Source organism: Delphinus delphis, chromosome 13, assembly GCF_949987515.2.
Source record: "Delphinus delphis chromosome 13, mDelDel1.2, whole genome shotgun sequence".
NCBI lineage: Eukaryota > Metazoa > Chordata > Mammalia > Artiodactyla > Delphinidae > Delphinus > Delphinus delphis.
In genome coordinates this window covers 38,164,192-38,188,273 of record NC_082695.1, presented here as the reverse complement: position 1 = coordinate 38,188,273, position 24,082 = coordinate 38,164,192, and the positions used below count along the sequence as shown (strand labels likewise).

Below are 24,082 nucleotides of genomic sequence, written 5' to 3'. Positions count from 1 at the left end.
CCACTCAGCACATCCTATAGGGAGGAAGAGTTGTTCTAGGTGTTCAGAGCCAAATAATATAGAAGTCAAGAAGGTAAAGTAGGGGAAAGCTTATCCCCCCAAACAGGCGCTTGGATATGACCATCATTGGTTGCCTTTCCCATCTTTTGTGCTTAAAGACGCTCTGGCCAATAAGAAGCCAAGGGCTTCCCTAGTGGCGCAGTGGTTGAGAGTCCTCCTGCCGATGCAGGGACATGGGTTCGTGCCCCGGTCCGGGAAGATCCCACATGCCACGGAGCGGCTGGGCCCGTGAGCCATGGCTGCTGAGCCTGTGCGTCCGGAGCCTGTGCTCCACAACGAGAGAGGCCGCAACAGTGAGAGGCCCGCGTACGGCAAAAAAAAAAAAAAAAAGCTAAATGCTATGGGGTATTTGCTCACCTTCTGTGTTCCTACCTCTCAGTTCTCTCCAAATAAAAAAGCAAACACTGACTCCTCTGTATGCCTATGGTCAAAACCATCACTCGCTGGTATAAGAGTGAGACTAGGTCTCTGCAAATCAACAGACTTGTTCACAGCTCAAAGGGCGCCCCCTACAAATTTGTAGATATAGCACCATTTTCAACAACAACCCAAAGGAGGGAAAAAACCCTTTTGCCAAACATACTGTAATATCTAGCTTTTTCAGGATCACAGATAGCACACCTCAGCTACTTTCTAATCTCAACATGACACATGTAACCATTTTGACGAAGTGACTTAAGACACAAACTCAGTTTCTTTCACCCACCGTCCCCCACCCATAATCCTTTATTAATAAACCCCAAATCATCTTAATCAATTGCTTCAAGCATTTTGCTCACAAATGAGTGGCTCCATCTCATATATAAGCCATCCTCTGTCTAGGGCTTGAAACTGGGACTTTTCCTCTCTTACATACAAGATCCACATTGGGTAACAGGCAAGGGCAAAGGGGCTGCACCTGGGAGGCAGAGGTGAAGTCCATGTACTGGTGGCACTGCTCGCAGTGGTGGAAGGTGTTGTAGGCCGCGTACTTGGTCAGCATCATGGACACGGCTTCTCGTTTCCGGGGCTCCTCAACTTTGGATTCCTTTATTGCTTCTGTGTATAAAGGGGCAAGAGACCGTCCCGTGATGTGCCTGAAGCCCCTATGCTTGGGAAGAAAGTCCCCCACTCCCCAGAAGGGCTTTTCCCAGGATTCTGTAACTTATGCCCTGAGAGGCAGCTATGAAAATGAAAAGGTGACATGTATGTGTGTAAAACGAGAGAAAAGCAGAGGAGAATGAATGAAGCCACTCTCAAAGATTAAACTGCCCCAGGCCTCTTGCCTTCATTTAGGTGAACACTTGACCTTTAGCCTCCACTTGCACTGACCTTGTTTGACCCCTGCCAGCTTTTCAGTGTATACCAGGCTCATCAAACTGTACTTGGGGTCATGCACACTGACGTCAAAGGGCATTTTACTGAAGCTCTCGATGTCAGGCCAGGGCTCTCCCTCTGACTGGCTCACTTCACTGCTTTCGCTGTGATCTAGGCCAAGAAGAAAGAAAGTGCACAGAGCAGGCAGACCAGACCGACTGGCCTCCCTCCCTCTCTCTCAAGTGTCAGGGATGGAAGGTTGTATGTATGTATGTTGTCCGCCCAGGTGGGTGGACAAAGGCCTTTCTGAAAAATGAGCTCCCGTGTCCAGGGTAGAGGGAAGCAGACTGTCCCTTCATACCCCCGCCGGAAGAGATGCTTGTCCTCACTGGTCCCCATCATTAGCCTCTGCACACCCACTCCACACACTTCCACAACTAGGAGATCAACTGGTCTCCCACCCCAGCCCCCCCTGAATTGCCTTAAAATCTTATTTAATTTTGGATGATCTGAATTCTGTCTTAGAGTTTTAGTTGTGGAGTTTTAAGACGTTGATACTGAAGAGATTTCAGGGACACACCAAGCAAGATTCAGTGTCTGCTGCTTATTACGAATCACCCAGAGCTTGTAAAATCCCTGTGCTCAGTCCACACTGCCCAGAACCTCCTTCATCACTCAGGCACCTATAGTAGTGTTTAAAGCTCCTTAAGTGGTTCTGACATGCAGTCCAGGTTGACAGCCTGGGGCCCTGGGTTTGAGTCCAGGCCCCACCACTTGTGACTTCACACCTGCAGGCACCTTCACCTCTCAGGGTCCCCTGATTGTTGTAAAGATTCCAGATGGCATATTGAAAGTGCTAAGACAGCGGCAGGCACATGGTGGGTGTCCAATAAATATTTGTTATTAATACTAAAAACTATAAGATCAAGCTGAAGACAACGTTCAAAGGAAGAAACGAAGAAAAAAATTCCAACAAAAAAGGCCTAAAGACTAGAATTACAGCTATTAGCTTTTAAACACAATACTGCTTATTTTTATATCCCTGAGCATTTTATTTAAAAGTTATTTTTTTAGGGGCTTCCCTGGTGGCACAGTGATTAAGAATCCGCCTGCCAATGCAGGGGACACGGGTTTAGGCCCTGGTCCGGGAAGATCCCACATGCTGTGGAGCAACTAAGCCTGGGTGCCACAACTACTGAGCTCGAGTGCCACAACTACTGAAGCCCGTGCACCTAGAGCCCATGTTCCACAAGAGAAGCCACCGCAATGAGAAGCCCACATACCGCAACAAAGACCCAATGCAGCCAAAAATAAAAATAAACTTATTAAAAAGTTATTTTTTTAAGTTTTAAGTTTTATTTTAAAAGTATGCATTTTATTTAAAAGTTAAAGCTTATTCTAGTTTTTAAAAAAGGCATCCTTGTGCCTCTCCAGAGCACCACTGCATTCACCTGCACTAAAGTGTGGGTGAAGGAATAAAGCCAAACTAACAGTGCTTCTCGTTACAAAGGCCAGGTTTGACTCTCACGGCTGTAGGCCCTGTAGCAGGATTTGAGGCGAAAAGTAAAGGCATCACTCTCCTGCAGCGCCAAGGAGCCTGGGGGAAAGTCAGCGGATGACGGCCCTCATTCCTGTCTGCTTGGCTCTGCCCTTGCACCCGGGGCCCAGTCCGCTCCATGCAGCTCAGGGTGTTTCAATCCCCTCTGTGGTGGGCCTGGGGGCCTCGTACAGCTCAGCTGGGGACAGAAACAAGATGTGGATAGGAAGATGGAATTGTGTCTGTGTCTGGAATCATGGATGTGAACTGGTGAGGATGGAAATAGAGCCAAAAGCCATAGTAAAATGATTAAATATGGCTGATTTTACCTAGTCTTGTTCTGAACTAAACTAGTCCCTTGGGCTGGTCACAGAACAGATCCAACTATTCAGGAAAAGCAAGTGAGGGGAGGTCACCAAGGGCTAATCTGATGGAAGATGACAAGGCCTTTCCCTTTTCTGGACTCATCTTTGAGGGGCTGGGGAAGAACTACCACTTCTCTCTCCTGCCCCTACCCCTCCCTGTTTCTTCCAGCACACGGTCATTCTGTTCTGAGATGTGAAGCCATAGTTTGAAGCCACACTCCCCCGGCTGCAGAGCTAATGCTGGCTGACCCCTGCTCATGCCCCCTTTCTGGCCTTGCTGGACAGGCTGCAGAGCAGAACTGCCTCCTTCACAGGTGACAGCCAGGGTGGAAGGGCCAAGAAGCCGGGCAGGAGGCACAGGCTCGTCTGTCAAGCACCAGCCCCTGCATCTTACTGCCAGTGCCAAGGGGTTGTTTACAGCACCAGGGTTCTGTTCTGCTCCTGCAAGTTTTCCTTTCGTCGTAGCAACCCACACACCTTCTCTCGGAGCCAGCAGGCAAAACATAACGTCTACTCTGACGAACCAACAAAGGCCTGGTTATGCAGAGTATAAAACATGCCCTGGACCCTTAAGCAGCAGACCACCGCACTAGAATTTTAAACCTGGATAGTTTGACCATCTGAGCAGTGAACCCACCTGACAGGACTTTACGAGATGTCTCTTTGCCCAGCGTCGCACAGGACACAGAGGGGATCGGGGGTCGAAAGAGGGGAAGACCCACCCCGACCTCAGGGAGCTCAACGCGGCCACAGCTTGCTTACAACTCTTTGCTGGCTCACGACCTTTAACCTCTCAAGAACCCTGCCCATGGGCGCATGTATACCTCCAGGAGGACGCGGGAAGCTCCGGCTGTGGTGTTAATACCCACGCTGCCGGCTCGGAACTCACCGGTGTTGATCTCTGCCTCGTCGTACACGTCCACCTCCAGGAGCCTGATAAGCATACGGAAGAGGATCCTCAGGAACTGCAAGTAGGAGCCAGTCTTCCCCACCTGGTGAAGAGAGGTTTAGGGAGGAGGGGTGGAAAAGAGAAAAGAGATTTCACACGTGAGCTCTTCCGCGTCTCCCTGCAGGAGTGGGGGGCCTCCGTGCCCCAACCACCGGACCCCAACAGGAGACCCCCTCTCTGGCCCTTCCTCCAGAGCCCCCAAGACCCCCGCCCCCTTCCCTACCTGCGGGGGCCCGGTCAGCAGCAGGCGGCGGGGATGGCAGGGCCGCGCGCCCGAGGCGGGGTCGGCCTGGTTGCCGTGGTCGGCGTGGTGCGGCCGCGCCGCGGTCCAGCGGCGGTAGTAGAGGGATTGCTCCTCGGCGCTCGCGTGCCCGGGCAGCAGCGGCCGCAGGGGGCTGGCCCAGGCCACGTCGGGGTGCGGCAGCAGGGCCGCGGACGCCGGCAGCTTGCCGCCCCGCCGCGAGCCCAGGAGGCTGTAGGCCGCCTTGGACAGGATCACGACCGGGGGCAGCGCGGCGTGCGCGCCCCGGAAGCCCGGCCCCGGCTGTCCCGGCCACCGCGGCGCCCCGGGCCCCGATGAGAACGACGACGGCTTGGAGGTGGTGCTGCTCGCCATCTGGGGGCCCAGGGAGTCACACTCCTGCTTCAGGGTCTCTCCGACTCCCGCCAGGCCCGCCGAGACCCCTTCGTCCAGTCCCACGCTGTTGGCCGGGCTCCGGAAGCTGGGGGTCAGGGGCTGCTTCTGGGACTTGTCGGCGGTGCTGGACGAGCTCACCCCGTTCTCCATGATGGAGCCTGAAAGAGGACGGACAACAGCCCGCCGCGCGCCCGCTCTGTCACCGCCGCCCCTACCAGGGGGACCGGCCTGGAGGCCGGGGGGCCCGGCGGTGCGCGGACTACAGAGCGTCCTGCCCCCCCTCCCCCAATCCTGCGTGGGGTCGGCCAGTGGAGACGCCACAGGAAATCTGTAGTCCCCCCGCCACGCCCCGGCTTCCTCCGGGGCCCATGTCTGCCCATCCCCCCACCCGCTCCCCGGCGTCTTCAGGCCGCGTGGTGGTCCGGGCGCCCTGGGGTCGACCACGCCATCTCCTGCTGCATCCTGCCGGCATATTAAACTCTCCTCAGGTTACCTCGTTTGGATAAGCCTTTTGATTCATTCCAGGACCCTGACCGACACAGGCTGACATCCAAGTCCTGCCCCAGTGCCACTCGCCTCCTTCTGGGGGTCCCAGGGCCCCATACTTCTGGCTCTGGATACCTCCCCAGCGTGCAGCCCCTTCCATGGACGCCCAGACCAGTGTGGGAAGCGGCTCCGTGGGAAGGGAGAGCTTTATCTCCTCCCAGCGAGATGCTGCTTGTGCCCAGAGATCCCTGCACCTGCAGCCAATTCACTTCAAACGTGTTTTCCTCTCTAGTCCATCAGCCCCTCTTTGGCTTGAGGACAAACCAGAAGCTCATTACACTCAAGATTGCAGGCCCTCTCTGGCTCAGACCGGTGCTTCCCAGGCCTGGGGGTCATATCCCGACCTTGGGAGATCCTAGATGAATAGCCAGTAACCAGAGGCTCGTGACACCGGCACTCCACTGCTCATCTGACTTTTGTGTGAGGGCTTTCCTCTCCGTTCATCGGCCCTGGAGTCCACAGGCCTGCACACCTTGGGCAGTGAGCCCCCCTGAGGACCCTCAGAGTCACCCCGAGGCCGGCGGGGTGTGTGTGTGTGTGTGTGTGTGCGTGTGCAGCACGTGCATCCTGAAAGCGGAGAAAACTCTAAAAGCAGAAGGCAAATCATTACCTTTGTGTGAGTTAATCAGAACAAGGCCAGAATAGTGGGGCTTGTGGGGCTGATTAAAGAGCCACAGGAAGGAAGTCCAACACTCATCACCTTCGCCACCCCTACCTTCCTTGCCTCTCGGTCACTGATGCTGGTATCCAAAAGCTTCTAGATGTGATAGTCCCCCTCCCCTCTATTACCCTTTACACTCCTCCCAACCTCTCCCCTTTATTCTGACCTGGTCGCAGAGGCAGAACTGGGGAGCCTGTAGTGATGGGGTGGGGGAGGTACAGCCCTGACCCCTGACTGAGGGGAGCAGCTGGGCAGACCCCAAAGGACAGTCCCCATGCTCTTCCAGGCTGAGGGGCACCACAGAAAGTCAGAAAACCCCACAGATACCTGCCTTTCAGTTCTCATAGGGAGCCTATCCGACAGCAGCTGACAGTGAATAGAAAGACTGGTGCTGCTTTTGGCCATGAAATTGTGTGTGTGTGTTTGCGTGTGTGTGTCATAGAGATGAGAGAAGGGAAGCACGGGGGAGAAGGAACACAAATGGTGGTTCCCTCTGCTGTGGAGTTTTCATTTTTTACCTCTTCTCTATACTTCATTACATTCTCCAAGTTTTCTATATAAAGCTTTATTATAACTTTCACAGTCAGAAAAAAAATGGAAATAGTGCTGTATTTGCTTAATACTATTTATCAGAAGAAAACTGATGCCAAGCACTGCCATCAACCACACAGTAACACAGTAAGAGAGTGGCTGGCAGGCTGCAGACTGGATCGTCCCAGCCAACCCACGGTCCCAGAGTAGCCTTCAGTATACAAACACTTTGCCATTAAGTACTTAGAAAAGTCACTCATTCATTCATTCATTCAAACAAATACTTTGTGCCAGATACTAGGCCAATTAGCAAAAACTTACAGCTTCAGGATCTGGAAGGAAAAGAAGGCCTTTGTGCAAATAGCAGATGCATAATATCTATGAGATGATTAGGGTGAGAGAGACTAGGGAAAATGGTGGCAGCTGGGGTTGATGACATTTATTTTCTGTATTATTTAGCTTAGCAGCAAGCTCTTCATTAAATGCTTCCCCAGGAACGTATCTTGTGGCTGCTCGAGAGTCATGTTTTCCAAGTATCTCTCCCGGAGAACCAAGGTCTGGACAGGATGCCTGAGTCACCCAAGGCTCTGAAAGCCTTGATGGGAGTCAGCAGATGCCTCTGCCTTCCATACTCCTACCCCCCTCCTCCCTCCTGCCTCTGATCCCTCGAAAGAGAAAGTACTGACCTGAGGTTCCAGTGACGGCACTGCTGTTGCTCTGGGGCCTCTCCAGGTCCATGAGCAGCTCCTCGGCACCGTTCTCGCCGACGGCGGCTCTCTCTTGCTCCTTGCCACTAAGGTCCAGGGCAGCAGTGGGCCCCCGGATGACCTCTTTTGAGACGTAGCAGCACGCCAGACCCACCTCCTGCTCCAAGGCCGTGCGAGTTAAATAGCTTGAATCAATTAACCGGAGGTCACAGTACTTCAAAGACCTGCACCAAAGTAAGGATATCTTTGGCGAGTCTGTCTTTGGTGAGGCATGCCATGTCTATGTGTGTCTGGGTGTCTGGGCGCAGCGCAGCAGTCAAAATCGTGAGCTTCGGTGCCAGGTAATGCCTGATGTGCACCTCAGCTCTGCCACCTCCTAGCTTAGGACCTCGGGCTACTCACTTCATTTTCTCCACATATAAAATAGAGTAACCGTGTCCAGCTGACCCAGTTACTGAAAGGAATGAATGGCATGACAAGGGTAAGGCATTTAACACGATGCCTGACACACGGTAAGCGTTCAGTGAGGGCTGTGATTATTGGTGCTGTTGCCTTCCAACCTACAGGCCCTGGGTCCCTGAGGGAACAGCAGACTAGCAGACACTTCATCCCCAGAGCTCCTCACTGGGGGCAGTGCTTTTCCTCCCTGCCCCTCTGGCTGCCCTGCTTCGATGCATAAACACTTCTCATCTGTGGCTATCTCCCATTCCCCAGATTGCTGGGCTATCTCTGGGAAGTCCAAAGAAAGACTCAAGGAAGGCTAAGTTTCTCATATCCCCGAATAAAACAATGCTCTTCTCACTTGCCAAGTGAATGAAATGGGTGACCGTCAGCCAAGTTTTCACCACCAGCTCAGGTGGGTAACTAATGGAAAATAAAAACTAACAATTCACATTGTACCTGGGAAAGGTTTCTCCAAGGGGATCTTTGCCAGTTAATATCACAATACAAGGCAGACCTTCTAGATCTTGGTACGTCCGAGGGGTCCACTCTTCTGCTTCATTTCCTCTCCAAGTCTGTAGAAGGGAACCCACACAATAAAATTAAAACCCTTCATTTAAGTTCCCACCTTCTTAAAGGTTTCTACAGCCAGGCTTTATACACATCTGTGGTTCCAAATGACTTCCAGTAAGTGTGTTTGTGTGTGTACATATATTTTAATTACTACTAAAAGACATGCACAAAGCTCTCTAGAAGAATGTAGCCTTTCGTTTTATCGCAGTAGGATAAAACAGGAGATCTTGGCTTATATCATACATTAGCCACACAGGTCAAAGGAACATACAATATGAAATATTCCACCGATGGTGCAAACCTTACAGAAATCCTAGTTAAACTAGTTGACTCAAGGCTCTTAAGTACACTTCCTTCATATAATGGGCAGACTCTTCAGACTGATTGACTGAAAAAGACCATTTCAGTTGTAAATGACTAATAAAAGAATCTCAACAAAACTCCTCACACGTAGTCAACTTCTCATATATATAAACCCATATACACACACGAATATCTTTAATAAATGGAACATCAATCTGAAAACATGAATATATCAAGAGGAAGAAAATCCCAACTTGAAAGATGTTCAAAAGTGAAAAGATCTTATAGACTTTTCTGTCTGTTTTAGAGCAGAGAGAAAATAAACCATCTCTTAAGTAGAGAAGGTGGTTTCTACTACTTTTTATGAAGTGTGTAGATCTAACTGTGCTTTATATCGGCTTTCTAGCAGGAGTTATAAGAAATGAACTGGCATTTCAGATAATGCTTTTGGGAACAAGGACTAAGAAGTGAGGTATTAAGTAATGCATACAATTTTATTTTAAAATAGACTGGTACTTCCTTTGCTAAAATCAGAATGGGATAAAAAGAAATATATCAGGCAAGATATGATATGATATAACAGAGTTTGTTTACTGATTTGTTGATGTCTAGGAAAACCAGTCTTTGGAATTAAATATACCCACGATTACTGCAAGTAAAATGCATATAACTTGTAAAATTGGAAGAACCAACCTGAATCCTGTTGCCCAATCGGTTATCATATGTTTGCCACAGAGAACTCAGTGGGTCTACGTAACTGTTTACAAGTTTGAGAGACTTTCTATGTCTTAGAAAATTAATCTGTCAAAATATTTTTTAAGATATTACAAGAAAGTTTCTCCCCCCAATTCAGTTTTCCATATATTTTCATGTCAAAGGGAACCAGAACATTACCTAATTCAAAGCAAATAATTCTGCAAATAGGAATCGTTTTACTCATAAGCCTTCACATTGGATTTATGATATCCCTGACACTGGGGTCTCCTCGAATATATTTCATCGTTCTATCAAGAATGAGGTTGGGTTATAATGATGGGATAACAGATATTATGTTTTATAAGGAGATTTATTTTCAAAAGATGATTAAACAAATTCCACTTTTACTCTTGACCAAGCAGAGCTAGCTAAACCCCCTATAAAATGCTTTTCTGTCACATTGTTACTTCTGATGATTGATGGCTGCCATTCTCCTATGGATCTGTCATGCCCTCAGGATGATTTTCCTGCAGAGGCAGTTAAGACAACACAAAAGACTAGGCGAGCATTGACTTCAGGGATAATATGGGGTTCAAGGCCAAGGAAACCTAATGAAAGCTTCACAGGCCTTCTGGATGAACTGATTTATTTAGATATAAACCTTGTATCCTTCCAAAGTACTTGTTATCACTTATAAGTTAACCACGATTTCTAAAGGATAATTAGAGGTAAGCACAAAAATAAGACCATCTAATGGAAAAAGAGGCATTGGATTTTACCCAGCGTTAGAGATGAAAGGCACACTGCTGCTATCTCGTCAGTGGTAAAGTTGGTAATTTAGAAATAAACAGGTGAAAAAGAAGAAGAGTGAATGAGAGTCAAAGAATGCTACAATGGTTAATTAATTTAACAAATTTTTACATGTGCCTCTTTTGTGCCCTGAAACTTCATTGGGTGCTATTCATATTGAGAGGAAAAGTCCTCATAGAAATTTCAGGCTATGGGGGTAGAAATACAAGCCAATAAACAAACAAAATTTTTAAAAAAGAAATAAACAGGTGAAACAGAGACCACCTGGCAAGTGGTCGTCTTTCTTAGGATGTGAACATTCCAAAGGGATTTCGAATTTTCACTTCCACACAAATAGAGAATATAAAAAGGATGGATTGATGTGATCGAGAGGTTTTGAGCATATGGAAATCTCTTTTGTGTGGCTGGTGCCTGGCAGCGACTCATGAGAATTGAGATATAACTGCTTTGAGAAGTAATTACTTGAGACCCCCTTCGTGTATGGCGCGCACTCCCAGCAGCCCTTTGGAAGCCCTGCAGGTGATTCTGATGTGCTAGCAGCCAGGCTAGGAAGCTCAGGTCTTGACTGCAGTTTTCAAACAATGGCCCAGAGGGGCATATTATTTAGGACTGCTGAGTTATACCGACTTAGTGATTGGCATTCCTGAAGGGTCCGAACAAATGACCTAAGACTCTGTAAGTAGCTGCACTTGGTCAGGGTCAGTGGAGACCCAGAGAAGTCCCTGCAGCCTCACATCCTGTTAGACCATCTCCCTGCAGTAGGTGTGTGAGACTTCACAGAGCAGTGCTGATAATCTGCTTTTGCAGATTCCTCATCATTAGCATTATTCAGATTGTCCCACAACCTATGCCTCTATGAATTATACCGTAAGAAGAATTTCAGGACTCTCATTTGTTAGTTATCCCAGGAATTCTGCTGTAATGTGGTCTATGACTCTAAATTAATATTGTGAGCATTATATCTATATATCCATATGTGAAACGTAAATGTTACAACTTCCACTAAATAGAGGAGCTTCTATTTTTAGACAGATTTATTTGTTCCAGTTACCTATCAAGCTAATGCAAGACATTTTGTTAGGTAATAGAATACAATACAAAGGCTTACATTTGCAAAATGCTTTATGAACACTAAATAATAATCCTCGAATTAGAGCTCTTAGAGATCATGCAGTCCAACACTCTCATTTTGCAGCCCAAGGTGGGAATGCAAATCCCCTAAGACTACGTGCTTTCTTTTCATACAATTTATGTCAAACTAGGTTTTTCTTCACCCAGTTTAGCTCAGTGTTTGGTGTGCAAGGTGCAGAAACCATGTCGGTCTACCCCAGACACATAGTACCTAGCTTAGTACCATATCTATGTGTACGCAGGATTTTATGAAATGCTGTCAAATGTCTGGGACACATTGGATTATAAAAGTCCCCAGAAAAGTCTGAGCAGGGCATGAGGTAGAGATTTAGGTTAATTGATTAAGAAATTATCCCCCGCCCGCCATGCCTGACAGGAGGGGTTCAGGAAAAGCAGTGCGTCCCTGGCCGTGCAGGGGGGCGGGGCGGGGGTGGAGGATGGGCGGCGCTTAGCCATGCACAAATCTCTCCGCAGGAGGCTCGGCTGAATCTCAGCCCAGACCACGCCTTGAGGCCAAAGCAAATACAAAGAAACAGCAAACAGTTGGGGAATCCACATGCACGAGGGTGGGGAGTAGTTCTCTATGAGCACTGAAGATGAAACAGGATACTTTACCCACTCTGAGCAGACAGATAGGCTACACGGACAGAAAAGATTCAGTGAACGGATGATACTTAAAGGCGTGCCCCACGGAGGTCCGAGAGAACAACTTACCTTTTTTTCTGAGAAAACAGATGGCCGTGGGCTAGATGCATCTCGAACAAGGTCAATAAACATGGGGTGAAATTGGGTCATCGCATTTTTGCACCTGCAGTTGGAGAGCATGGAAGACCAACTGCATGCATGTGCTAAAAGGGGGGCCGGACAGAATCTTATTAAACTAGAAAAGTGGACACGTCCCTTAGTTTAGCCTTAACATGGTCACGAAGATCACACCGACACATGTGCAAAACTCTATCAAACTCAGGCCTCTGAGCCACCTACACGGGAGTCCTAGAAAACAGAACAAACGTCTGTCCGTTGCTAACCTTTAATCGCGCCACAAAGTGGGCTGCGACACTGAGTTCAGAGGCGGGGTTCCCGAGGATGATCTCGAAGCGGTACTGCAGCCCCAGCTTGTCGCGCACCTCCTGCAGCCGCTCCTTGGCCAGCATCGCCAGCTGCACGGAGGGCACCCTGAGAATGAGCATGTGTCCCCTCCCACTTTTGTTTTTTCCTGGGCAGCTGAGGAGGTCATCCACGATGCTGAGTGTTTCCGGCGTGCTGTGGTCTCGGAGGGACGCCATGGTGGTGAGAGCCATCAGAGCCTCCGAGTACTGCTGGATGAGGAGGTAGCAGCGGACGACCATGCTGTGCAGCCTGGGGTACCTTCAACAGAACACAGGGAGCTAGCATCTGGGTGTGGGGCCCACTGGGACAGCGAGGTCTGTGCTGTAGGAATGCAGACTAAGCATGGCGGGAAGGGGTTCGTGACAGGAGTGGGGCTTGAGCTCTGGAATGACCTTGAAGCCCCCATCACTAGAAGGAAAAGGTGAGCTCACAGATCCTGCTGGGATAGGTACAGCAAGTTCACGAGGTTTAGGGACAGTCTAGTGACCTGAGCTTCTTCCCGTGCGGTCTCTGGACCAGCAGCATCACCCAACAGCAGCACCACCTGGGAGCTTGTTAGAACCGCCAAATCCTCCCACCACACATGTACTGAATCAGAATCAGGCTGGACAAGGTCCCCAGGTGATTTGTATTACATTGCATTTTTTTGTGGGGGGGTATAGTTTTGTGTTAGTTTCCACTGTGTGGCGAAGTAGAGTTCCCTGTGCTATACAACAGGTTCTTATTAGTTATCTATTTTATACAATCACATTGCACTTTTAGAAGCACTGGTCTGTTCATATTTTCAACAGAGCCATAATGGATCATCCCTAGATCCTAACCTCTTGCTGGTGGCTTGGGGTTAGAATGCTTGTTAGCTTATTTCTCTTATACTTAAGATTACAGTTAAGGAAATTGAGACACTAATGTAATGTCTGTGGAGTATCAGGAGTAAAAAGAGTAATTATTATTGCTAATTTGAGGTCAGCTCCTTTGTAGCAATAACAATATCTTCCCATAAAGATGGAGAAAACTTGGAGCTGGCTGGAGAAATAGCACCCCCTAGTGGTGTGGCCTCCTATCCACCTGAGCCCCTGCTCGGTGGAGGGTGCCCAGCAAATAGTAGGGGGTGTCCTTGACTCACCTCAACATTCCCCTCCCTCCACCCTTCACTGGACTGCCAAACTGGCAGTTTTTACGATTACAGAGCAGGCAGAAAATAAACCTCTCATTAATGCGCTATTCCTCAGAAAGCCAAGCCTGCTGACAGAATGAATACAAATGGGCAAAGAGGACCCACTTGCAGGCATGAAGAGGTGCTTGCAGATATCAAGAAAGTAGGCATGGGCAAAGCAAGGCCCTGGACCCGAGCTTGGCCAAGCCTCTCGTGGAGCCTGCAAAACAATGGCGGGTCTGAACTTCCCTTCTGGATGCCAGCTGGTAGCACATGCAGCCGCCTAGCAGCTGGGTAGGCCAGTGGGGGATTTCACCTTTGCTCCACTTTATAATTCTATTTAAAGTGAAACAGTCGTCACCAGCCTTACACAGAAAAACCCAGGGGCAAATACCAGTTAGGGTCATCAAATGACTAGTGTGGTTCTGAAGTACTTAGAGCTGGAAAGGACCACAGATTCCCTGGGTTCTGACCACTCCACCTTCTCATAGAAGGAGGCTGAGTTAAGGGTTGGGAGAAATTCAGCTCCTTTCCCGAGATCATCCAACTGGTCAGAGACAGAGTGTGGATTTTATTCAGGTCTCTGACAATGTCTTCTTACGTGGTAAGAATTTAGTAGATTGGGGAAAAGTAAAGAAATCCTTCAGTTCAATCAGTCCTGGGCCAATCCCTTCAAGTGTTCAATAAATCATAGCTATTATTAGCCCGGGGTGACTTGGCGAGAGGAAGTGGGCACAGATGATCCAAGTTTAAGGCTTAATGCTTTTTGCTGGGCCATGTAGGAAAGCCAGAGTTAGATCAAAGAGTAACTCTGACATACAGGCATTTAAATTTCACACTGAAAGAGCTATGAATTTAGAAGTGAATAGTTTCCCTAGTTTGTTTTGTTTGTATTAAACTGTAACCGTAGTTTTTTGGTTTTTGGTTATTGGTTTTTTGCGGTACGCCGGCCTCTCACTGGTGTGGCCTCTCCCGTTGCGGAGCACAGGCTCCAGATGCGCAGGCTCAGCGGCCATGGCTCACGGGCCCAGCCGCTCCGTGGCATGTGGGATCTTCCCGGACCGGGGCACGAACCCATGTCCCCTGCATTGGCAGGCGGACTCTCAACCACTGCGCCACCAGGGAAGCCCGTAACCGTAGTTTTGTAAGTATTACGAAAGTTGTATAGGAGTTGATGGGATCATCCATTAAAATACGACTTATAAAACTTCGAGTGATGTTACTGGAAGAAAAGATAGGTTCCAAGAGGGCAGACGGAACAGAAGGGTGGGAAACAAAGGGGAGACTCATGGGATGATTCTGGAAATCTAAGATCACATGTGCTGTGAAAGGATTAACATCTCAGTGTCAGTTAAGTCTTCTCAAATCCAACAGCTGCAAAAATATAAAATCCTACTCAAGCCTGCTTCTTTTCCTGACACTGCATTATAACTTGCTGGGTAGGATGTAACCCCCTGTCCTCATCTTTATTTCTCTTTCTTTTTTCTTAGCAAAGTTATAGGGCAGCTTGTTAAATAGATGGTTTGTGATCAATTAGAGCCAGTTTTAAGAACTAGAGCTACTAAAAATTAGAATGTGCCTCATCAAATAGTGCCCAACTGCCCCCATCACTGGATGATCAAACAGAATACTGTAGTGGAGGGCAGGGAGGGACCTCTAGTAGGCTAAATTCTTTTTTTTTTTTTTTTTTTTTGGCCACACCTCACAGCTTGCAGGATCTTAGTTCCCTGACCAGGGATTGAACCCAGGCCACAGCAGTGATTGCTCCAAATCCTAACAATTGGACTGTCAGGGAATTCCCTATTACGTTAAATTCTAATGCCTCTGCCTAATTTTTGAGTCTATGATTCAAGATCAGGGAGGAAAAAAACCCAGAAAAACCCTTTGCTCTTCCAGAGTCTGACCCGGAACTGGGGAAGAAAAAGGAGACAGAGAGTCATGAATCTTAACCCCAAGGTCGGGGATGGAGGAGGGCCACTTAGAACTGAACTCACTTAAATGATCTGTTTGTTCTTTAATTTTCTTCAGTCTACACTCCAAATCTCTCAGAGTAAAGTTTTGTTTTTACTGAGGGTACTTGCCTGTGGTGGACAGAGGAGAAAAGAGAGGAAAATGTAAAAGTGTGGGGAAGGCCAGACCTCAGAGGAATGGTCTTTAATAAGCAAATCCCTCTGTGCCCAAGTGCACAATGAAGCCTGCCTGGGAGACAATTCAGAACACAGAAAGTGGTTCTACCTCCCACTCTGAGTCACTGGTTTCCTTTGTTGGTCTTGGATGATCATAGAAAACCCATCTGAGTGAAAGGTCATCTTAGGAAAGGCTATTTTTATTCTGCCTTCACATGTCATTTGCACAGCCTGGGCTCCACCAAAATTCCCTGTGACACTGACACAAAAGACATTTGGCTATTTCAGACATGCAAGTACAGCTAAAGAAAAGGTTGAAAGTCCTTATTTACCTCTCCAAGAGTGTGTTCACCATCTTTTCAAAAGTCTCATCACATCTCAGAAGTGGGCTCGTGATTCCCCACTGAAGAGATTTACTGTACTCGTTCATGCCGAAGTACAGCTTCTCCTTGCAGCTCATGTCCTCCTGGTTCAAAACAGAGCAAAACCCAGTGACGGCAGGATACAATGTGTCTTATTTTCTGGGGGTCGGGGGAGAAGGGACCTGTAATAGGCTATTGCCTAGAAGGTTAAAAAAATTGTGAATAAGCAATTAGGACTACATCAAGCTAAAAAGCTTCTGCACAGCAAAGGAAACAAAATGAAAAGGCAACCTACTGAATGGGAGAAAATATTTGCAAATCATTTATCTGATAAAGGGCTAATATCCAAAATCTGTAAAGAGCTCATACAACTCAATAGCAACCCGCCCCCCCGCCACCAAATCCAATTAAAAACTGGGCAGAGGATCTGAATAGACATTTTTCTAAAGAAGACCTACAGATGGCCAACAGGTACATGAAAATGTGCTCAATAGCACTAATTATTAGGGAAATGCAGATCAAAACCACAAGGGGCTATCACCTCACACCTGTTAGAATGGCTATCATCAAAAAGATTAGAGATGATGTGTCAGTAGATGCAGAGAAAAGGGAACCCTTGTGCGCTGTTGGTGGGAACGTAAATTGGTGCAGCCACTATGGAAAAAATAGTATGGAGGTTCCTCAGGAAATTACATATTTGTACGTGTGCGTATGTATATATACATATATTTGGTGATGGATGTGTTAATTAACTAGATAGGAGTCCTCATCCTTTAAAAATGTATACATAAATCATCACAATGTATACTTTAAATATCTTTTATCTGTCAGTTATACCTCAATAAAGCTGAACAAAAACTGTGTTTCTTTATATAACCTGATACCAACTCTACAATCATCTCTGAAGCACCAACTGAAATTTCCCTTCACTTCAAATGAACTTAGTATGTGATTAGTGGTATGCTGATATGCTTTCTTAAGGCAGATTATAACTACATCGATGGTTTGTTTTCTCTATCTTTTGTTCAGATTTTTTAGAGGAAGAGCTTTTCTTAGGCTTGTAGAGTCAGAAGGTCAGATTTTTTTCCTTCTCGAAGCAGCTCTGTAAATTGATACATATGAGTTCTATAGAACTCGCTGGAGATCAAAAAACTCAAAAGCGCCTCTATTACAGAAATTTTAACTTTTCTGATGTTATTTAATGATGGTGATTCTCTTGCACTTTTACAAACAAAATTCATTTTAAAGGTGAAATATATAGTTTTCTTCCTTCTAAAACAGAACACACAGTATTTAATCTAGGCCCCTTCTTGATGATTCACTCATCACTATGAAAATGAATAACTATTTTGGGATGTGACACAAAGATTTCCTCAGAGGAGCCTGACATGTGTGACAAACTGCTTGTCCTTAAACTAAGTAGCTCCAGAATAATCAATAAACATTTTGAGTTCATGTATCTGGTGGGTTTTTTTTAATAGTTTTCCTTCCTCTGTTGTACACTACTTTTTCATAGTCATTTCTTCTTGCTGTCATGTTGCCTGTGCATTTTATTCTCACTTTTATGTGTTGTTTATTATGTACTGACATTTTTCTTTAAACACTCTCCAACTCATAAAGGTTACACAGCAGCTTAAAATATATAAGACGAAATTAAGCAATGAGAGGAAGAAAAAGCAAGGGTAAGAGCAAGGAGACTGGGCCAGGGATGAAGTTAGTACTCTCAAAAATGCATCCCAGAAGTTTCTGCCGTTTTGTTAGAAGTGGAATGCGAATTTGGTTCTGAGCTTTTAAGTAACCCATCCAAAGAGATGAGCAACTGTGTCATTTATAAGGTCCATAAGATAAAAATAAAATACTATAATTGGCAGCTTTTAATTTTTTGAGCCCACCCCCCACCCCCCCGCCAAACCAGCTTATCCTGCTTATTGGAACAGGGTCTCATTTGAGAGTAAATATGCTTCATCAGAGCCTTACAGCAAAGATAGAGCGACAACTATAGTTTACTTGTTCGTTTGTTTCTTTCTGGATTCTTGGCTGCGTTCCGAATAGCTGTGTCAAATCAGTCATTTCAGGATGAAAGAAGTCAGTCACCTGAGTTTCCCTCTTTATCTCGACTTGGCACAGAGTAAGGGGAAAAGCTTTATCTTACATGTATGTGGTTTTCACATTTCTTCTCATCCACAATCATGTTTCTTTGGGAAGAGGTAAAATACGACTCCAAGCCTGCTCCTTTCCCTGACAGCATTGTAACCTGCGGAACAGGAAGCCTCCACCTGTTTTCATTTTTACTTCTCTTTCTCTTAGCAAAATGAGAGGGCAGCTTGTTAAATAGATGGCTTATCACCAGCTGGAGCCAGTATGGTTTTAAGAACTAGAGCTACTAAAAATAAGAAGTGAATAGTTCCCCCTTTCTGTTGTGTTTGCATTAAACTGTAAGTGCAGACTTGTAAGTAGAAGTTAATGGGACTATCTTTTAAAATACGAGTTATCAAACTCAGAATGATGTTCCTCTAAAGAAACACACGTCCCCAAGTATCACAAATCATAAGTGATACAATTTATTGAATCCTTGTATCTTTGGGGATAATGTCCCTTCTCTTAAGAAAAGTATCTCCCCTCCCAAAGTCCTACCCTCTCAGTGACCCCCAGATGCAGCCTTCCCTGTCCTTTCACTACGGTCTCCGCTTTTCCTCCAGCCAAATGCTCTGCTCTGTGGACACTGTTCCCTGGAAGGTCACCAAGGATTCCTGAGGCCAAACCCTCAGTCCTTGGCCTCACTGCCCTCTCAGCCATTCTCTTCATTACTTTCTTCCATGATTTTATCTACACCAGCTGCTTCAGTGATTAGCATTTCTGAAGTCTATTCCAAATCCTCATGGTAAAGCCCTAATCACAACTCCCACATTGCATTTGCGACTGTGCACTCGTCCCAGTCTTCACTCAGCCCACATCCGTCTCATCTGCCCTCCAGAGGTCCACCTTCCTCTTGACTTCTCTTTTCCAACTAAAGGCATCGCCTCAAAGATATCTCTGACCCTTCCCTCTTCCCCAATAAATAAATCCTAGAAGATTTACCATTTCTTCCATCCTTTGTATTTCCAGGACCACTATTCTGATTTAGGTTCTTGTTCATTCTAACCTGAAAAGCCAGATGACACATCTCCCCCTTTCTAATCACTTTGACTTGGCCTCTATAATTGATAACTTGCCTTAAACTGCAACCTCTTAGTAGCTACTAAAGCTGAACTCAGAACTCAGCAATTTCACTCCCAAATGCATACCCAACAAAAATGCATACATATGTCTACTCAAATGCTTAAAGCAGCACTATTTGAAATAAGTGAATAGGATGAATAAATGAATTGTGGTGAGTCACCCAGCGTAATCTATATACAGCAAAAAGAATGAATGTTTTATGACTCATGGAAAATATAGAAGAATCTCACAAACAATGTTGAGCACAGAAGCCAGATATAAGAGAGTGCCTACTGCATGATTCCATTTATATAACGTTCAAAATGGGGCAAACCAAGACAGAAGAGTGCTTCCCTCTTGTGAGAGAGTGCCTGGCTTCTGGAGTGGTGCTAGCGTTCTAGTTCTTCATCTGGGTGCTGGTCCCATGGGTGTGCTCAGTTTGTGAAAATGCATCAAGCTGTACATTAACATTGTGAATATAAAAAATAAAAGAAATATGTATATTTTGCTATTTCTTTTTTCTTTTTTAATTTAATTTTATTTATTTTTTTATACAGCCGGTTCTTATTAGTTATCCATTTTACACATATTAGTGTATACATGTCAATCCCAATCTCCCAATTCATCACCCACCCCCCCCGCCACTTTCCCCTCTTGGTGTCCATACCTTTGTTCTCTCCATCTGTGTCTCAATGTTATTTCTAATACTATGCCCTTGCTAAAATATCGTTCATGCCTGTGTAATAAGTGTAAGCTTTTCCAGCCTGGTCTCAAAGATTCCATATGTATATTTCCAGGTTTCTTTTCATCCCACTAAGTATTCTCTGAAAAATGTCTGATGCTTATTACTCCTCTGTGGTCCTGCCCGAGCTGTCTGCTGCCAGGAGTGGCTGCTCCCCTGTCTGCTCTGTCCTTCCTCTCCTCCAAGGCCCATCCCAAGTGCTCTGTCCTCTATGTCGCCGTTCCTGATGCTCTCAAATGGGTGGGACTTCTCCCTCCTTTCAACCCACAGAGCACTTTGGTTTTCTGCAATTGTCTTACTCTACTTTGTTTTTGTTACATTTTTTGTTTTGTTTTGACAAATTGTATATATTTAAGGTGTACAACTTGATTTTTTTCTTTTTTAAAAAAATTGAGATATAATTGACATAAAATTATATTAGTTTCAGGTGTAATGGTTTGCTATCTGCATATGTTGTGAAATGATCACCACAATAAGTTTAGTTAACACCCATCCCTCACCACACATGGTTATAATTCTTGTTTTCTTATGGTGAGAAATTTTAAGATCTACTCTCTTAGCAACTTTCAAATATACCATACAGTATTATTAACTATAGTCACTTTGCTGTACATTATTTCCCCAGGAATTATCTATTTTATAACTGGAAGTCTATACCTTTTGACTACCTTCACCCATTTTGTCTACCCTCTAGCCCCCGCCTCTGAAAACCACCAATCTGTTTTCTCTATCTATGTCTTATTCTACTTTGGAATAATAGTGGCTTTTATACGTACTTTGCTTTCTCCTTAAACATCAGCTCTCTGTGTGTTCTTGGAAAGATCTAACACAAGCCCACAAGTGCTCACTAATATTTTTTGAGTCTACTTTCTTTGCTTTTCTCTATTATTCCTTCTTTAGGACATTGGCTTCAGGATAACTAAAGGAAGCTAATCACTAGAGCTTCGCCCCTAAATGTGTAAAGTTGTTGTAAATTAGATTCAATGTTTTTACCTTTTCTCCATGCTCCTCTCAATGTCATAGGGATGATTTTTTAAAAACTTTAATTAGAATATAATAACTCCCCACCCCTCAACTATTTTGAATATGATCCTGGGTATCATATCCCTAATCCACAAATACTTCACTAGATACCTCTAAGATTGGAATCCTTTAAAAAATATAACCACAATACCATCATTATACTTAAAAAAATTAACCACAATCATAGGAATGACTTTTAAGGAAAATTATTTTAAGCTTGTTTCTCTATTATTTCACATCAGGAGAAGACAAAGGGCAGAAGCTATGAGCCCATCCTCCTATCACTGGAGTGATCCCTTCCAGAAAAAGACTGAACCAACTGTTCAGAATAGGATAGTTCTCCTTTTTCCCCCCTAACAATATATTCAACTTAACGTTTAGTTGGAGCCCTATCTGTTGGATTAAAAACACTGTTTCCTTTTATCAGTTCTACTGGCTATCCCATTCCATGTCAGGACAACTACTGGGGTAGACCCTAGGCACACCATACGGTTTTGGTTCAGAGGCAAAGGAACTCTGGCAGCCTCTTATCTCACCCATAACTTGCCCACCCAATTCATGGACAGAGCTAGGGTGGAGAAGATACCAGCAAAGTGAAAGCTCAAAGCAACCTCCTTGTGACAGTCAACACACCGAGACAGTTCTCACAAGGGAGGGACTGGTGATGCCAACGTGAGTCAGGGATCTGAGCTTGCTTGATTGTAAAGGACATACCAATACTCAAAGAGAAGGGCTCCAAGTCTTCTTACCTACTTCATAACAGAGTGAAATGCACTGGGTTGAAAAATAAAGTTATTCTTATGTAGGACATTTCTGGCCTCTTTTACTTAAACATGTTTATTTAAAAATATCTCACAGTTCAATATTTCTAAACAAAGGTTCTATTGCTTAACAGCTGATCTTTATTGTTTTTTAATAAAACTCATTTTTTTATTTGCTAATATATTTAGCTTACAGTTTATAGGTCACAGAAAATATCTTTTAAGTATTAGGGACTGGACCTGGATGTGTACAGTGCTGAGCTATTCTCAACGCATTAAATGACACTACTGAGTAATTTAGAGTGTTTTGTTTTGTCTGTGGAGTCCTAACCACTGGACCACCAGGGAATTGCCGTTTAAAGTCTTTTTTTTTTTTCCTTTTTGGCCACACTGTGCAGCATGTGGGATCTTAGTTCCCTGACCAGGGATCAAACTCGTGTGCCCTGTGCTGGAAGCACGGAGACTTAACCACTGGACTGCCAGGGAAGTCCCCTGAGTAATTTAGAGTAACAATACCAGCATCTTCTGTTTCAACTAGAAGTCTGTGAGAATTGATTAAAAGGAAAAATTCAGTTGCTGGGAAGCATGAGACTAATTAACATATAGATATACATCTAGATCAGTAAGACTGAAACAAGAGGACAATAAAATTTCCAAGTTTTAGATTGGAATGAATCATTTAAAGGCACAAAGCTAATCCAGGATATTGAGGATGGTGTCAGCTGACATCACATTTTAGGGGGACAAACTATACTGGATAGACAATTTTGTATCTGCATGATAGCCCAAAAAAGAACCACCGAATCAAATTTATAGAGGACACTATTCACTAGTTTTTAGTGAATAATAATTGTAATTATATGGAGCTTTTAGAAGAGAAAGCATTATGTTAGTTAGTTTTTTGAACTCTTTTGCCGTGACCATATTTTATTACAAGATTCTGCTCCCCAGGGGAACTGAGAACATGACTGTGTATCAGAGGGTAGAACAGAGACTCACTGTGCTGTCCAGCTGTATCCAGTGAACCTCGTTGTTGGCGCTGATTCGGGACTGTTGGGTCTGCAGAGTGTATGGGCAGGAGGTGACCTGGAGCACAAGGAGGTTGAAAGCTTCCAGAACCTCTCTGCAGTTAATGACTCTGTCAGCCAATCCATGGCCAGGTTCACCATGTGACAAAGAGCCCGAAATGACACTGTAGAAATATTGAAAGTCACATTAAAACCTCCTAATTTAACTGATTAGATGCAGAATCAGATATCAAAATGGAGGTGGTGTTTTAGCTCTTATTTTTCTGGTTCCTATTAATTGGGGGCAGGAACAGAAGCAACCAACATTAGATTTGGAAGGCAAAGAGGACCCACCTTCTTACCCCTTTCAGACAAATTTCAGGGATTTTTTTTTTTCCTTTTTCAGTTTGTCGCTGATATACCTCAAAGTGTAAACTCAGTTATCCAAGCCAAGGATATCCAGCTCCGTAGCTGAGGTGCATCACTTCAGTTTGAAAGCCCACCTGAATGAGGGAGCTCTCCATCAAAATATGATGCTTATAACTGTGCAATGGTCTGTACCCCCAGAGAGGCCCCAAAGCTACAAGGGATCCCCTCTGTGTTAACACACTCTCCTTCCTCACTTGAAGCTGCTAGACCGTGGGGAGGACTCCTCCGGCCTCCTCCCCACGACCAACATGTTCATATCTCTGAGTCATTTTCAGTTCCGTTCAATGTGGAGGTATCCCCACCCCACCCCTCTCCCTCTCTCCCTCTCTCTCCCTCTCTCTCTCTCTCTCTCTATCTATCTATATATATATATACATATATATATGTATATTCAAAAAAGTAATCTCAAGGCCCATGAGGATTAAATACAGAGAGATCCAATGTGTAATCCTCAGAGCTATTACCCCAAACTTTCAAAGATGAGGTATACAAGGTCAGTGAGCTACTTCTGCTCATAGAACATGAGCAGTAACTGAACAAGGTGTGGGCAAAATTTCTTTTCTTTATCTTTCCTTCCTCCCTCTCTCCCTTCCTTCCTTCCTTGCAAATCTAACAAGTTATACCAGGTCTTATTTACACCTACATATGGCTCTGGACTTCAGATTATGGAGTACCAAACACATTCTGGCTTCTGAACAAGTGTTTTTGCAATTCTGACATTTCTACCACAGATCAAAAAAATTCCAGATGCCTAACCTCAGTGTGTCCTGAGGAAAGAAAATCTATGAATGTTTGATGATGCCTGAAATTTCCCTCCCCTGACGTGGTGAGGACAAACCATGATATGTAATATTTGACAACTATTTGCCCTTAAAAAAAAACAACAACAAAAAACAACTACTTGCTTTTTTCAATCCACAGGAACAAA

The 24,082-nt window shown here is 45.3% G+C and overlaps 1 protein-coding gene across 1 annotated transcript in view; it reads right to left on the bottom strand.

Annotated features, from left to right (window-relative positions):
• Nucleotides 1-24,082, bottom strand: part of GREB1L (GREB1 like retinoic acid receptor coactivator) — a 260,164-nt gene that overhangs the window by 11,494 nt on the left and 224,588 nt on the right. Inside the window, exons 18-26 of the mRNA XM_060028768.1 lie at nucleotides 22,718-22,910; nucleotides 15,965-16,098; nucleotides 12,272-12,611; nucleotides 8,190-8,305; nucleotides 7,269-7,513; nucleotides 4,431-5,002; nucleotides 4,148-4,250; nucleotides 1,372-1,527; nucleotides 959-1,098 (exon numbers count right to left, since the gene is read on the bottom strand). Coding sequence (XP_059884751.1) covers nucleotides 959-1,098; nucleotides 1,372-1,527; nucleotides 4,148-4,250; nucleotides 4,431-5,002; nucleotides 7,269-7,513; nucleotides 8,190-8,305; nucleotides 12,272-12,611; nucleotides 15,965-16,098; nucleotides 22,718-22,910 — 1,999 coding nt within the window. The remainder of the gene's footprint in view (nucleotides 1-958; nucleotides 1,099-1,371; nucleotides 1,528-4,147; nucleotides 4,251-4,430; nucleotides 5,003-7,268; nucleotides 7,514-8,189; nucleotides 8,306-12,271; nucleotides 12,612-15,964; nucleotides 16,099-22,717; nucleotides 22,911-24,082) is intronic.